Below are 17,088 nucleotides of genomic sequence, written 5' to 3'. Positions count from 1 at the left end.
ATCACAGATTTTCTGTGATATCTCAAATACTGCGCAATTTTGTATTTGAGATTATTAAGATATAAGTAGAAATCAACTGAGTGTCTTACTTTTGTAAGTAATATAAAACAAAGATTAAGAGCATCTATCTTTATACTCTGAATCAAAAGAGAAAACAGATAGATAATAGCTACTATTTTGAATAATTCTTTATTCTTATAATTACAGTTTTTTTGTTTCTTTTCATATACAATTTCATGAGCTTTTTACTAACTTTTATTGAATAGTTGCAGAAGAAGATCAAGCAGTATAATATTCTATCTCAGAATATCTATAATTTCAATGAAAAAGACTTTCTTCTTGATCTTCTTTATACTCTTAAGCAAATCATTTCTATAGAAGCTCTTAAACAGAAGTATATAATTAAAGCAGTGCAGAATGACAGTAGAGAATTCATTTCTCTACTTACTAATACTTATATAGATGAAACTACAATTTCATCTGCACTCATTTATCACAGAGAATCAAGAGATATGTAAGATATATGACTTAAAGATTTTGATTTTAAAAAGAATCAGATATACTTTACTACTTCAGAAAATGAATAAAGTAATAATGAATATGAATTAATCTGACTGAAACAGGTGTTTAATTCTTATACAAAGTAAAAAGCAAGAAATTATTATCATCTGCTTATATTAGATAATTATTCATCTTATATAAATATAGCATTCATTGATTACACAGATTGAAATCAAATTTTACTCACTATTCTTTCTTCTCACTCTACACACTGTTTACAGCCACTAGATGTTGAAATATTTGACTCACTTATAAAGACATATTCAGATCAACTAGATTTCTATACATGTTCTAACTATGACTTTATTCAGATCACAAAGTGAGATTTTTGATAATTATTTCATGCTGTATGAGAAACCTCTACAACTGCAGAAAATATCAAATCTGTCTTTATAATCACTGACTAGACTGGCCGGCGGGATCATGAATTTCACATTTGATCTCATTTAATCTGATCTCATACATTTCTTGATGTGAGTCTCACCAGAATCAAGCCTTAAAAAAATCTGAAAATGAATCATTTCTGAGAGAAATGACATGAAAAATGATCAGATTTAATTCAAGAACAGTGAAATGAGAGTAATTTCTCAGAATAAACTGTGAAAGATAATCATTCTTTCAAAATCAGAATAAGACTGAGACTGAAGATTAAAATCAGTCTCATTCAGTTCATTCAGTAATTGCTTATATAATCAGAATTTGATAATGATTATTAATAACACTTATGAAACAACTAAATACATTCTTATACAAGTTTATTCTTCACTTTCTCATGAAAACTATACTTCTCTGATATACTGTGATCAGAGATATTAAACTATCTGATAATTTCATATTTTATAATCATAAGTTTCTTAATTGTTTCTTCTTGTAATTGTTCTCAGTAATAGTAATAAATATCTTAACTTGAGTTGAACTTTCACTTCATTCTCATCTCTGTTAATGAAATTGTCAGAATATCATATATCATTAGTTCAACAGTTGAATATATACTCTCAACAATTTTTCATAACTCTAGTATTGATTTAGTGTGTAAATTCATCAGATTATCTTGAAGATAGCAGTTAAATTCAGTTTTATAAGCATGTAGTTTTGCCTGATTTTCAGTTATAATCAATGTATATAAGTTCTGTTTCAAAGTTAGTATTATAGTTCTATATAATATGAAATGTTATCAAAGATTATTACTTACTAGAGAATTGTATTTCACTGTCTTCATATCTTAAATATCTGCTCATTCAAATCTCTGATAGTTAATATTATAGTAGTCTCAGACTAATTTAATATATGAGTCTCATTTCTTCTCTATTCAATCTTGAGAAGTGTAGATATTAACTTAACAGAAGAAATCTAGTAGAGCTGCTATAGTATAGTACTCTGCAGAAGATTGTTCAGTTTTGCTGTAGTAATATATCAGTTTATTTCTTATAGTAATAATAGTCTGTGCTATAGCATTATCTCAGACTGAATTTCTTTTTAAGTGATTCAACTACTTCTTAAGATGAGTAAATAAACTATTATATATTCATCAGACTAACTGCAGTATTAATGTATAAGTAATTGAAACTGTCTTCATTATCTTATAAAACTGAAACAGTAAATTAATCACATATTTCAACTGAGTTCACTTCATATTAGAAAGTTTCAATATCTGAATCTTTTTCTGATCAGAGTATTGCACTCAATGATTAATTATCTGACACAATTAAAGAGTCTGAATAGTCATTTTATATATTGAACTTTACTATATTTTAACATTCTGTATCATATTCAGTGATGTGACTGATTTATTTATTTATTAAATATCATGAAATTGTTATTATTGTTTAGAGAAGGTATAAATCACATTAACAGTATTTCAAATCTGTGATATTTAAATTATTAGTCAATCTATTCAAAATTAACAGTAGTATTATTAAAAAGCATTATTAAAAAACAATATTAAAAAGTATTATTAAAAAATATTATCTTTTATAAAGTGAATGTAAAAGTTACTTGAGTAATCACTTTCATCTCATTCTCATCTTAAGAATCAGTCATCTCATTATTCTTCATCTCAATGTTAAGATTCTTTATCAGTGTTTGTATTATAAATTGAATCACATAAGTAATGCAGAGAATATGACCTTGTTTATCATTTCAGAAATACAAAGTCAATTTTTACTTCAAGCTCTTCATTATAGTATAGTTATTCACAGTATTATCAGTTATAATTATAAGAAGACTGAGACTAATATTTCAATAGTTATTTTTAATCACAGTTATTAATATCTCTGTTATATAATTCTCAGTATGACTACTGATCAATGATTTAAATTCAATTAATGTCTCTTAATAAGTTCAGTTCTCATCAATGTAATAATATATAACTCTTATAAATGTAAGATTATTTATACTAGTTCATGCATTTACTGTGAGAGATACTCTTCAATAATTCTTCAATTCTGATTCTAGATATTGTATATTAACTTTATAGTGTGTCTCAAGATTGAACTGAAGACAGAATCAATGTGAAATATAAAGATTTAAATTAAGTATTTGAAGAAGTGTTTGAAATTCAGAGTTTTCAATTGATTAAAGAGAAAGATTCAGAGATATACACATACAAAGTAATTATTCATAGAAGTTATTAGATGAGAGTTATGAAATCAGAGTACTGATATATAATTATTTTCACATGATTTTCTTTAAATTAGAAAGTTAGTGTTACTAAAAATCATTATCTGATAGAGTAACTTATCAGCTCAGTAGTAATTTTCTGATTATTTTTCTTTTATTATCTGCATTTTAATGACTTCAGATATCAGGAAATTTCTTCAGAGCTATAACTAGTTTATAATGAATGTTTCTGAATAAAGTTGTAGTAATTGTAGCAGAGAGATGACTCTTCAGTAATCTATAATACAATCTATTAATAATTATTTCATAGTTCATCTCAATATTTGTATTGAGTTTTTCATAAATTTTGTGACCTGGAATCAGATGTGAAGAATGAAGTGATTATTTATTATAATTAAAAGAGAGTATTCTGTGTTGAATTGTAAATAATATAGACTTTGTAATTCACAGTAATTTCTTGAAGAGTTTATGAATCTTCAATAGAATTAAAAGAAGTGAAAGAAGTGAATTCAGAAGACATAATAATAATTTAAGAAAGATAATAATTTATTTTTAATAACTGATCACTGATATGTGTAAGAAGAATTAATATAAGAGAAAATAATCTTGTTTCTTAACTTAGTTATAATTTTAGTACTAACTCAGATTGAATATCATTAATGTATAAAAGTAAATAAACAATCTTAATTAATCTCTATCATATTTCTTGAAATATATTAATATTGTGAAAGAGAGTGTTATCAAATTACATTATCAGATAATATTATTAAAAATATATTAATATTATAAATATCAATGTTGAAAAAATGTTGATACTTATACATTATAGTGATTTGTAAATCATGATAGTTAAATATATATATATATATATATATTATTTCTGACTTGATTACAACTTGTACAATAATTTTTGAAAACTCAAAATCAATTTTAATTATTAATAATTATGAACTTAGAACTAACTAATATAAAAAGAAAAAAACTTTTTCTACTTCTTCTCTTTCTCATTCTTCTTATTATTTTTCATAATTTACTTCTTATTCTTCTTCTTCTTCTTCTTCTCATCTGAGATGATAATCATCTTAAAATCTCTCTTCACTGCCTTCTCAGAGAAGGGTTTCTGCTGCTTCTTCTCAGCCAGGTCAATCTGCATCTCAAAATCCTGCATTTTCTGATCTGCTGTCTCAGGTTTCATCTCAGCAGTAAGCAGATTGACATGCTCAGAGAGCAGAGCTGTCTTCTTAATATTCTGAATCATGAAGTGTATTCAAGACCTGAATAAGATCTTAATTCTCTTCTTCTCTATCAGCTCCTACTAATCAATTAGAGAATAGAAGTGTTATCAAAAATTATTATCTCTTAATAAATAAAAAACTTATCAGTTTTAACTTCTTTATCTTCTACTTCAACACTCTCTTAATCTTCTTCTACTATTACTTATTTACAGTAATACTCTTCTTCTCTCTCTCTCTCTTCATTTTAGACTCAAATCATTCTCAGAACTTCTTCTGATCTCATTACTACTATATAAGACTCTTCACTGTCTTCTTCTTCAATCTCTCACAGGTGATGTCATCTGCATTATTTCTATACTTAGTTCAGTCTAAATCTATCAGAAGTGTTACTTAAAATCATTATTATTCTACTCTCTTACAGAGTCTCTTCAAGATATTATAATATGTCTTACAATCTGTCTTCTCTCACTTGAACATCTTCTTCTTCTCTCTCTTCAATCTGTGACAGTGCTCATGTGTCTTGATGATTCACAGAACTGCAGAATATTTCAAGAGAGATAACATAATTGATTTCAGTGAGTATTAAAGAGAAGTGAAGGCAGAAGAGATAGTCAGAAATAATATAATAATAATAATAATAATAATGATAATGATGATGATGATGATAATAATAATAATAGTAATAATAATAGTAATAGTGATAATGATAATAATGATGATGATAATAATGATAATGATAATAATGATGATGATGAAAGAGAGAGTGCATTGAAATATATTACTGACTTATTAAATATAAAGAGACAAAGAAAATATTAACAGCTTTTAGAAATATACAGAAACAGCTACAGTGTTATATAGTAACATTATCTTCATTCAATACATACAGTGTTGATATTCTTTATATACAGTTATTATATAATCTATATTAGAAATACATGCAGAAAACAGATCTTTATTACTAGAAAGAATAATTACAGCAATTCTCTGTTTTTATATTATAAAGATAAGTTATTCTCATTTCTTTCTTCTCTCTTTTCTCTTCTTCTTCAACTCATCACTAAGTTCAAACTGGTATAAAAACTATTAAAACACTCTTAGAAACCCTCAAATTGAAGAGTATAGACTAATCAAATTTTAAATACAGAAGAATTAAATTATATTTAATATTATTAATTATTTATTCTCTCTCAATAAAATCACAGTCACATCTTCTCTTTTCCTCTCTCAAATAAAACATGGCCTGTGAAAAGCAAGTATCACATCAGATCATAATAATTAACACAGTCTCAGCACACAGAGCTGTATACACACAGTATGTGCTGAACTGAGAGACTGTATGAATTGTAAATCAGTGTCAGCATCTCAGAAAGAGCTGTGTGATGTAAGAAAGCTGCAACTCTCAGTCACATGCACAGAGAGTAAATTATCACAGTAAGTCTATATACATTGTATGAAAGTAACACTTTTTAGTAACACTCAGTCTCTAATATCATGAAAATAGAGTCTCTTTATAAGATCTGTTTTTATCAGAAGTTAGAGAATCTTATATTTCTCAAGATCATCTTCACACATCTTATCTGTGAAATCAATGAGAGAAATCATTGATTTCAATATTCTGTTCTTCATATTATTCAAGTGATAGCAGAGTTCACCCTGATCACACTTTTTAAGTGTATATTTTCTAAATATTCACATTTATACAGATATATACTAATTATTTATTAGATAATATTAAGATAATAACTCATCACAGCTGTATTATTCTCACTGTAAGAGATACATGATTGATGATGAATATTGTAAAGACTCTGAGAAATGAGTATTTTAAGAATACTGTAACTCTGTAATCTTGATTTTTTTTATTTTTGTTTTTTTTTTCTTTCTCTTTTTTTTTTTTTTCATTCTGATTTTTTCTTGTTTTTGTTTTATTTTTAATTTTTTGTTTTTTTTTTGTATTTTATATTTTTTTTATAATTAAAATCATATAAATTATAATCTATATTCAGAAAAGTAATAATATTTAGTAACACTCTCTGTTGAATTTTCAACAAATGAGTACTATGTTATGATATTATGTAAGTGAGAAGTGATTTCATAATCTCATTTAATACTATTCTCAATAATGAGATCAGAATGAAAATGTGACTAAGAATTCAAATATATTCTTTATTCAGAACTAGATTTTTATTTGAAAAGTGAGTCTGAGATCTTTAATATTTGAAATAACATGATTTAAAATCAATATAATGAACACAAATCATGATCAGAAGTAATACTTTTAGATAATATAATAACTGTAAAGTTTGATTCTGATCTCAGACACGGTTACACAGTCAGTCTATCACTGACATACATTCTATAGATTCTACTCATATTCTCAAAAAGATTTAATCATGTTCACTTACACTCTCAGAACTGCTTCAGCAGTATACATCTATATCTATACAAGCTTTGTAAGGTCTGATAAAGCAGGCAAATCAATATCACTGCTGACTTTCAGTTGATATTAAAAAAATTCTCTGTGCTGAGAAGAATATTGCTCTGAACAGAGAGATTCTCTTAATAGAGAATAGAAATCTTCAGACTGCTCTAAATAATGAGAGAAAATGACACAAACAGAGTAAATATATGAGATTGCTTAATTTATCAAATCTCTCACTTACTCAATTCTTTTCTCTCATCAAGATGCAGACTGCAAGAGAGTAAGCAGATGCTAATAAAGCTGTAAAAATCAATAATCAGGTATTTAAGAAGAATATGAAGCTTCAATGAGTGATTCTTTATAAGCAAAAGCAGATAGAGCTCATAAAGTTATTATTATTATTATTATTCTTCAATTATAGATGTATGCAGTCAGAGACTATGACATCTACCTGAGAACTTTTAGTTCTCAGAGTTTTTCCTATATCTGTAAAGTTAACTATTATACATTCATCAATTTCAGATATGTAAAATCAGAAAATTCCAGCTCAGAATACAAAAACTGTTTACAAATTGCAGTGTTTTAACATCTTCTGATACTTTGAAATCATTTAACAATATCATAACAAAGGAAAAGAGAACACAGTCTTAAAGATAGACACATTAAATAGATAGATAGAAAGGAATTGAAAGGAAAAGATAAAGTAAAGAAAGACTGTGTAACGGGCTGCGCCTGATCAATTATATAGACTATTCTATTACACTTCACAGATTCCAACCACTTCATTCTTGAACATGTACACTCCGATTCTCAGCCATTCTCAATCGCCGATTCTCAGCTGCTATGAACGCGCGTATATTCTCCCGCCCTGAAGCTCCACCACATACACCACTACATACACATATAAATATCCACCTCAATTACTGATTCTCACACTTTCTCTTTCTTTCCTTCTCTAACATTTTTATCTTTGTTATATAAGACCTATCAATATTATATCAATCTATTCAGTGTAGGTCTCTTACACTATAAAAACATTCATTATCTTCTTATTAGAAAACAATTATTCACACATTATCTTCTCATCAGAAACAATTATTTATCAAGAGATATCTGAACATATAATGATGTATAAGAAATAGAGAAACAGTTAAGTAGACACTGAGTTCTTAGATAGAAGCTACTTATCAGTCACTCTGACTCTGTAATAAGATTCTACAAAGAGAATATCAGTGAAAGACCTGAGAGTTCTGACACTCAGATGTATGAGATATTCATATAATTACACTTCTTCAAATTTCACAGATATCACACATCTGATAAATAATATAATTATGTCTAATAATAATATAAGAGAATCTCTGAATATGAGCATAGACACAGTATCACAGTGACTTTAAGCAATGTTAAAACTACAATAATAATAAATAGCTGATATACATACAACTTAACAATGTCAATACAAAGAGATTCAATGACTAACTCACATGATTTCAACATCTACAGAATCAAATATAAAAGCACTGAAAGAATACTTAGATGCTTCTGCATATTTCAATACTTCTGATCTCACTCTCTACTTATCATGAAGAATGAAAATGCTCATAAAACTGAGTATAGATGAAGATGTCATCAGTTCATTAATTAATCAAGATTAATATATCAATGAATGATTAAAAGATTGTGTGAAACAGAAGTTTTATTCATGAATGAAAGCATATGAATCAGTGTTACAAATGCCTAATAACATTATGAAATATCTTGATATTCTGTTTCAAGATACTGTTATGTAATAGAAAGTATTAGATTGACTACAGAGTATTTAACAGAGAAATATTTCTTTTATAACATTTATCTCTGACTTCAACATCAAGATTCTAGAAGTAGATAATCAATCTTGAGAGAATCAAATGAAGATTAGCATGCTTAAGAAGACATTAACTTTCAAACTCTTACAAGTTCTTATAAGTATAGATAAAGACCAGACTTATAAAGACTTCTGTACACAGCTTCAGACAATGAATGACTGTCTTACTAAGCTTAAGAATATACAGAATAGTAACAGAAGATATTACATCTCAGTAACTTATACACCTGTACTGAGAAATAACAATGATACAGATGCCATGAATTGAGTAGACTTAAATATCTATATATAAGCAAGAGTCTCTGTCATCTGAACAGGCTTCTGAGTTTCTGAAATCACTTCTGAAGAAGTCACTGATTGACATCAATGTAAAGTGTGTATTAACTGTAACTGATCAGAACACATTGCCTTCAACTGCTGATCAATCTATGTATCTTCATACTTAAGAGAAAGATCAGTGTCTTCTTATTCAAAGAATGAATCAGTGTCTGTTCATATCAATCATATTACATTAGAGAAAGATTCAGAAGATAACTATGAAAATGCTCTGATGAAACAGAGAAAAGATTAGCTTCTATTCAAATTTATAAACAGAAGCTTGAAGAGATTGAATGATAATAATTTAAAGAGAAGATATTAATGAATATGATTCTTGTATCTACTGTAATTGATAATATATATAATATGAAAGTCATAATAGACAGCAGTCTATGTCACTATGCAATGATAAAATCTTCAGTCATAAGATGTTATAATCTTCAGTGTATTTCTTTATTAAAATCTCAACTCCTTGCAGGATTTGATGATTCAAAAGACATTTATACCTGTTACATGATGAAGCTGACTATAGATATGAGAGAACATCAATGTGAAGATGTCTATATATATGAAGTTGATAATCTTGATTATAATCTTATGTTAGAACTTGCCTGACTATCTGAATAAGATATCTTATTAAATACTTGAAATAGAAGCTTGATATTCTCTAACAATGATAGAATTCATGAAGATGACATTCACAAGACTATTGATCTGACACAGATCTCTGTCAATATCTATGAAATACTCAGAAAAAGAAGTTGCTGAAAGAATCACTGATAGCAGAATTATATATCAATCTATTTCATCAGTCTGACTGATATCAAAAAGACTCTAGAAAAATTATTTCATATTATAATAACAGATTCTTATATGAAACTCTCTCAATAATATCATGAATATCTAGATATCTTTTAATAAGACAATATTATAAACATATCTCTCTTACAAGATTCTGAAGTGAATCACAGTATTAAGTTAGAGAAAAAGAATGATAAGAATTCTGAACTGTTATAAGACTCTCTTTATAACATGTTCTGAGATGAACTTCTTCTTCTTTGAAAGACACTTAATAATCTGTTAAATAAAGAATTCATACATATTAATAACTCTTTCACTGCAGCCTCTATTCTCTTTGCAAAGAAATCAGATAAAGAACTCTGATTCTGTATGAACTACTGAGATCTGAATAGATTGATAAAGAAAGATTGATACTTCTTATCTCTTATCAATGAAATCCTAGCACAGATTGAGTGAGCTTAATGATTTATAAAACTAGATATCATCATCATGTTTCATAAGATTCATATCACTGAAGGAGATAAATGACTTACAGTATTCTGAACATATTATAATCTCTTTGAATAAATAGTCACACTCTTTAAACTAGCTAACACTCTCAGTATATTTCAGAAGTATATCAACTGAGCACTCTGAGATTTTCTTGATAAGTTTACATCTGCTTATCTAGATGACATTCTCATCTTTATCAATGAATTCAGAAAAGAATATCAAGAGTATGTGTGAAAGATATTATAACAGCTATGAGAAGCAGAACTACTGATAGATATTAATAAGTGTGATTTTAAAGTCAAGAGTATCAAGTATCTGAGTTTTATTATAGAAGCTGACAAGAGAATTCAAATGAATTCTGAGAAAGTCTCTGTCATTCTTGAATGAGAAGCTCTGTATACTGTGAAAGATGTATGAAGCTTCATTGAATTTGCTAACTTCTATCAGCAATTTATACAAAACTTCTCAGATATTATGAAATTACTTACAGATCTTACTAAGAAAGACTTAGTATTTCAATGATCAGTGAATACTGAAGCTGCATTTACACAGATGAAGAAGATGTTCATTAATACTTCTTTACTGATAACATTTAATTCTGATTATGAGATAGTTGTTGAAGCTGATTTCTCTGACTATGTGATAGAAGAAGTGATATTATAATATAATGATGAAGATGTTCTACAATCATATGTCTTCATGTCTAAGAAACTGAGTCTCACTGATTGCAATTATGAGATCTATGATAAGAAACTTCTCATGATTATACACTGTTTAGAAGAATAAGACTCTGAACTTCAAAGTATCTCTGAATTTAAGATAGTCATAGATTATAAGAATCTCAAATACTTCATAACTATCTGTAAACTCACTGAATAACAGATATAATAATCTGAGTTCTTAAGCTGCTTTCATTTTACAATACACTACTGTTCTGATAGTCAGAACTTGATAACAGATACTCTCTTATAATGAGAGTAAGATATATTATCTGATATAACAGATACTCACTGAATAAATCAAGAGTATCAGCTCTTAGACCTGAAGATACTAGTTGATCAAGATAAAACAGTTCATGACACTATATATACTTCTTCAGTTAGAACTGTCATTGATATCTTCACTTTCTCTACACTGAATGAACTGTGATATACAGCAGCTCAGATGAATAAACTTCTTCAGACTCTTACTGAAGCAGTACATCAAGAAGCACTCTGATTTCTCTCAGAACTATGTATAAGAACTGATATCTCAGAATATTCAATTGATGATAATAACACTCTATGATTCTGTGAACAACACTGAGTCTCTCACTCTGAACTCTTATACACTCAGATAATGCAAGAGATGCATGATTCATATATAATCAGTCATTCAGATTATAAATAACTGTATAGAATAGTCTTCTGAGAGTTCTACTGATCTGAGATATTAAACAGTATCAGATGCTTTATCTGAAACTGCAATCACTGTTCTTCTGTTATCTCATGAAAGAATCATAGAAAAGATCTATTGAAATCACTTAATATCTCTGATAGAATCTGATAAAATGTAGCAATTGACTTCACTATTAATCTATTTGAGAGTAAGAGTTGTAGAAACATTCTGATCATTGTGAATTAACTGAGCAAAGATATAATATTGAAATCTTGTAATAAGATGAATACTGAATAAGTTACTGAAGCTTTTCTACAGAGCTTATTCTATCAGATGCATAGATTACTGAAATCTATAGTATCAGATCAGAGCTGTCAATTTATAAGTACTCTCTGAACAAGAATCTGTCAAGTTCTCAAGATTACATGCTGTCTATCAACTGTCTATCATCTCAAGACTGATAATGTGTCAGAATAGATAATTCAGACTGTGAAGAATTATCTCTGTAAGTTCTACAACTACTTATAAGATGATTAGTATGATCTTCTTCTACATACAGAGGTCACTATCAATGATTAAGATATCATTTCAATAGATATAAGCCTGTTCTTTCTTACATACAGATATTATATGAAGGTGTTGAATCTTCTAGAGATCACACAGTTCATACTGAACCTCTGCAGTTTAATTCAGATTGCTGATAATATAGTAATAAAACTCTGAGATGTCTGTGATTGAGCAGAGGTCTTCATGACAACTGTGAAACAAGATCAAGAGAATTAAATCAATGTTTATCAAGATCTCACTGAACAATATAAGATAGAAGATCTGATATGATTGAATCTTAAGAATATACAAATCACACATTCATCTCATACACTAGATTACTGTCATGCTAAGTATAAAGTGATAGAAGTTCTAGATAGTTACAACTACTGTCTTGACATATTATCAGAAATTCATAATGTATTTTACATAAGCTTGCTTCACTGTGCTATCACTGATCTGTTCTCTTCTTAACTGACTTCTGACTGACAGTCATCAGGCATCATAGAAGAAGATAATAAGCTTGAGTGAGAGATTGAGAATATTCTTGATAAGAGACTCTGTGACTATGACTGATAATATCTTATGAGATGAGTTGACTATGATCAACTGATCTGAACTCTGAGTTCTGTGTTATCTGAAACAGTGACTCTTGACTGATGAGAACTGCTTCTGAAAGAGAGAACTAATGTAGCAGGCTGCATCTGATCAATTATATAGACTATTTCATTACACTTCACAGATTTCAATCACTTTATTCTCAAACATGTACACTTCAATTCTCAGTCATTCTCAATCATCAATTCTCAGTCACTATAAACACGCGTATATTCTCCCGCTCTGAAGCTTCATTGCATACATCACCACATACATATATAAATATTCATCTTGATTGCTGATTCTCACACTTTCTCTTTCTTTTCTTCTCTAACATTTTTATCTTTGTTATATAAGACCTATCAATATTATACCGATCTATTCAGTGTAAGCCTCTTACAGACTGTAATAAAACAAATTATTAAAAGATAGTATATAGCTGTTTTAACAGACTATATCTGATTAATTTCCTTCTCTTCATATTCAGCTAATTCTGAATTTAGTCATTTTCTTATAGCTGCTTGAGTTTCTGATAGAAAGTTTATTAAGTATTTAATTTCTGTCTCAGTTGAGAATAAGAATCTTATATTTAATTGATTTAGATTATACTTCTCTTTCAATCTGACTCTGAGACTATTGTATAATATACAGTGCATTACAATATACTCAGAATTCTCATTTATATTGCAGAATGAGCATTTTATTGAGTCAAATCTATCATTAAATCTTTGTATATAAGATTTGAAATAGCCATGTTCTAGTTTCAGCTGTATTATAGATGAGAATATTTTCTTTTTACATTTAATTGAATAAGACTACAGGTACTAGTCACCCGCAGGATGCATCTTAAGCTAATTACATTTAACTCTCTATAATTAACTGATCACTGCATCTGTCCTCTCAGGCCAGTCACTAATTTCCAGAGATGTTAGTTAGTGACTGCTATCACTCACTTGATAATATACACATTAAGCTTCTGGTTGCTGATCTCGGCCTCATTAGATACTCATAGGCCTATTAATCAGCTGTTGTAACCTCACTCTGTGTTAGAGACTAATTATAGACTTGATGACTGCAGTTCTCTCTGCCAGTATTAGAACTTAGCAGTGAGCTTGCAGACTCTAGTCTATCAGAGTACTCTGTCTAGAGTCTAGATACACATCTAGACCTGCTAGTCAGATGATTTTCAAAATCATTTCCTGTATTTGAGAGAAAGCTAGGCTCTGATGATGACTCTAGTTAGAGACTCACTTAAGTAGTGTATAATCACTACATTAGACTTGACTCTATATTGTTAGAACCTTGATGAGTGTATAGTAGAATAGTGAGACATTGACATCTCATGTCAGCTCTGATGAGTGTTCACAGAATCTTACTTAACTAGTGACTTGACTTGCAGTAGAGAGTTCTACCCTGCATCAAGCCTTACTAATTAAGCTCAGCCTCTATTACATGAGGGCTTTCATGAGTAAGAAGTGACAGGTGTCAGTGATGGGATTCAAACCCACGCATCTCTAATGTGTGCGGCCTTGATTACCAGTCTTACCAACTGGGCCACGCTGGCGAGCTCATGAAGTGAAAGAAACAATATGAGAAGCAATGATTAGAAGCTGCTTAATATTATAAGAAGATCAAAGCTGCAGCTGCAGTTAAATATCTTATAGAGAAGTAACAGTAAGATAAATGAAAGCTTTAACTGTAAAAAGAGAAGAAAGAATGTGCTGTTAAATGTTATAAAGCATAGTTAACAAAGCAGATATTCACAGAGATCTTAAAGAGATCTACAAGAAGATTAACAGTGAGCTTAAAACACTGTAGAAGCTCTATACAATCTTCTGAAAGCAGTAATAAGTATTACATGCAGACTTCTTTAATGAAATTAAATAATATTTCTTCTCTGACATCTTCTACACTGTGATTTGATTCAATCATTTCAAAACTATGAGTTTCATGTTTCAGATGAATTATGAGACTAAGTAATCATTCTCTGAATTAATCATATATATTTATATAAGGTATTCTGCATATAGTTTTAATCTTTAATAAATAATATTAATATCTTATTGTATTGTTATGCTATGATTGAAAATTAACAGCTCTATAGAGTGCTTTTTGAAGTTTATTGAGTGAATGAGTTTATTAAGTATGTTAATGATTACTACATCTACTCTAGTCACGTGCCACCTCAACCTATTCATTTAGTGTAACTTATATAGTTAGATTACAACATAATAATATTATTCTTCAAGAGATTATAAAGCTCTTCATAAGCAATGAATAACTGTAATAATATGTTAAATTAATATCTTCATATGTCATTACAAGCATGCCTAGATAATTTATTAATTAATTGAACTCATGATGAACCTGAGATCAGGTGAAAAGCCTGACTTAATAAAGAATTACATATTAATACATAGAAGAAGAAATTCATAAATATCTGAAGTATAAGAAGAATTGAGCATGAGCTTATCAACATCTGTAATAAACTGAAAAGTGACTGTCTCAGAGACATTTGAGTTGAATGAAATCATCACAGAGAAACAGTCTAATAAGTTCAATATATACAAAGACTCAGTTGAAGGCATCAGTGAGATGTCAGATAATGTAAGAGACTCAGATAACTGAAATAACAATAGCTTAGTAAGTGAGAAGACTCACATGAGACTAGAAATTATAAGACTTCAGAATGAGATTGAGTGAATGAAGATCAGTAAAGATGACTCTGCAGATGATGAGATAAGAGCAGACCTGACAGAATATCTTCAATGAAAAGAGAAGATATCTGTTATAATAAAAGTTCTTGAAGAATTCAGAAGTTAAGTAAGACTCATCAAAAGACTGATAGTTCTCACTGAATTCATTAACTACTCAATGTGAAGAGAGAAAATTCTTTTAACTGCAGAGCAGTCTGAAATCAATGATATTCTTAAAGATAATGATCTTAATAAGAATATTACTATAAACATGCAATATTTCTGAAAAGAACACAATCTTTGATTATATAATTATATATAATCTGCAATTACTCTGCAGATCAAGGCTCATTTCACTATACTTAAGAAGTTCAAATTATCAGCTTATACTCTATAAACTATCATAGAGAATAACTTTTCTGAGAGACCTGCTATACACAGAACTCATTTATTTAAAAAGCTTATTAAAATGATCTTTAAAAGTAAAGAATCTGAGATTTCAACCGCTCCACCACGAACTCGCTCGATTTTTCGAATAAGAACCCGCCGATAGATCCATCGAAAAGCCCTCGATCATACGAGCATTTTGACCCCATCGCTGACCGCATACCCCGTGTGGTGGTGGAGTTATCCAGCCAAACGTGAACCAGACGTCGTTCGAAACTCCTGTGTGGGATTATCCCCCATTCTCCCCTACCACACCACAACCCCGGGCCAAATTGCCATACAAATTGTAAGGTGAAGAGACCTAGCCATATGCACCAATCTTCTCGATTTTGGAAGATCCCCGATCTGTAGTTGTGGAGATATCTGAGGAGCGACCTCCGCGAAAACCCTGTCCATCTTTGATGTTCCAAAACACCAACGCCAAGTCCCACCCTCGTACCGCCCTTCCTAATCTGGCCCATCCCCGGCAGAAAAATACAAAAAGATACCTCAGCGATAATATCAAGCACATAATCAACAGCCACTTCTGAAGTGCAACCTCTGCAGTCTGTCTTCAGTGTATCTAGACATCAACACCAAGTCTCACCCTTGTACCACCCCTCTCAATCTGGCCCATCCCCGACAGAAAAGTACAAAAAGATATCTCAGCAACTGTGCTTGATACATAATCAGCAGACATGACAACTATAAAATCAGTATATCTCAAGGTCTGACTGAGCCTTTGATCCCTGCACAGTGAGATATATTAAATCTAGTTTTAATATCTCAATATTCAATAGATTCTGCAAGGGATTGAGAACAGCAACACTAGGTTTCTATTGAATTTGAGAATTAACTCTATATTGATATAATCATTGACAAAGTCTTCTATTTTAAGATATAAATAATCAGTTTCTCTACATCTCGCTGGCAATATTTACATTATTATATAGAAACAGACTTATATTCTCTATAATATCAAGACTCTGAAGAGGGAAAGTCTTGATAGAAAGTATACAGTAGTGCATATCTTAGCAGTTTCTATCTCATTCTTCTGCAGCAGTTAATGCAAAAAAAAGATTTTAGAAATAGTTTTTTACTTCCTCCGAAAAAGTAAGGTGTTTTCTC

General features: G+C 29.3%; 2 protein-coding genes across 2 annotated transcripts; both read right to left on the bottom strand.

The window, feature by feature from the left end:
• Positions 1 to 4,210: 4,210 nt before the first annotated feature.
• On the bottom strand, positions 4,211 to 4,438 carry BDBG_17571 (uncharacterized protein; the record flags this gene model as incomplete). The annotated part of the gene is made up of 1 exon (XM_031725259.1): positions 4,211 to 4,438. One exon carries the CDS (start codon positions 4,436 to 4,438, stop codon positions 4,211 to 4,213), a length of 228 nt encoding a protein of 75 aa, XP_031580017.1.
• An 11,572-nt stretch (positions 4,439 to 16,010) lies between these two features.
• On the bottom strand, positions 16,011 to 16,522 carry BDBG_17570 (uncharacterized protein; the record flags this gene model as incomplete). The annotated part of the gene is made up of 1 exon (XM_031725258.1): positions 16,011 to 16,522. The coding sequence occupies exon 1, from the start codon at positions 16,440 to 16,442 to the stop codon at positions 16,011 to 16,013; it is 432 nt and encodes a 143-aa protein (XP_031580016.1). The 5' UTR covers positions 16,443 to 16,522.
• Positions 16,523 to 17,088: the final 566 nt, after the last annotated feature.

Source organism: Blastomyces gilchristii, assembly GCF_000003855.2.
Source record: "Blastomyces gilchristii SLH14081 genomic scaffold supercont1.17, whole genome shotgun sequence".
Lineage (NCBI taxonomy): Eukaryota > Fungi > Ascomycota > Eurotiomycetes > Onygenales > Ajellomycetaceae > Blastomyces > Blastomyces gilchristii.
This window is presented reverse-complemented; position numbering and strand designations above follow the sequence as displayed.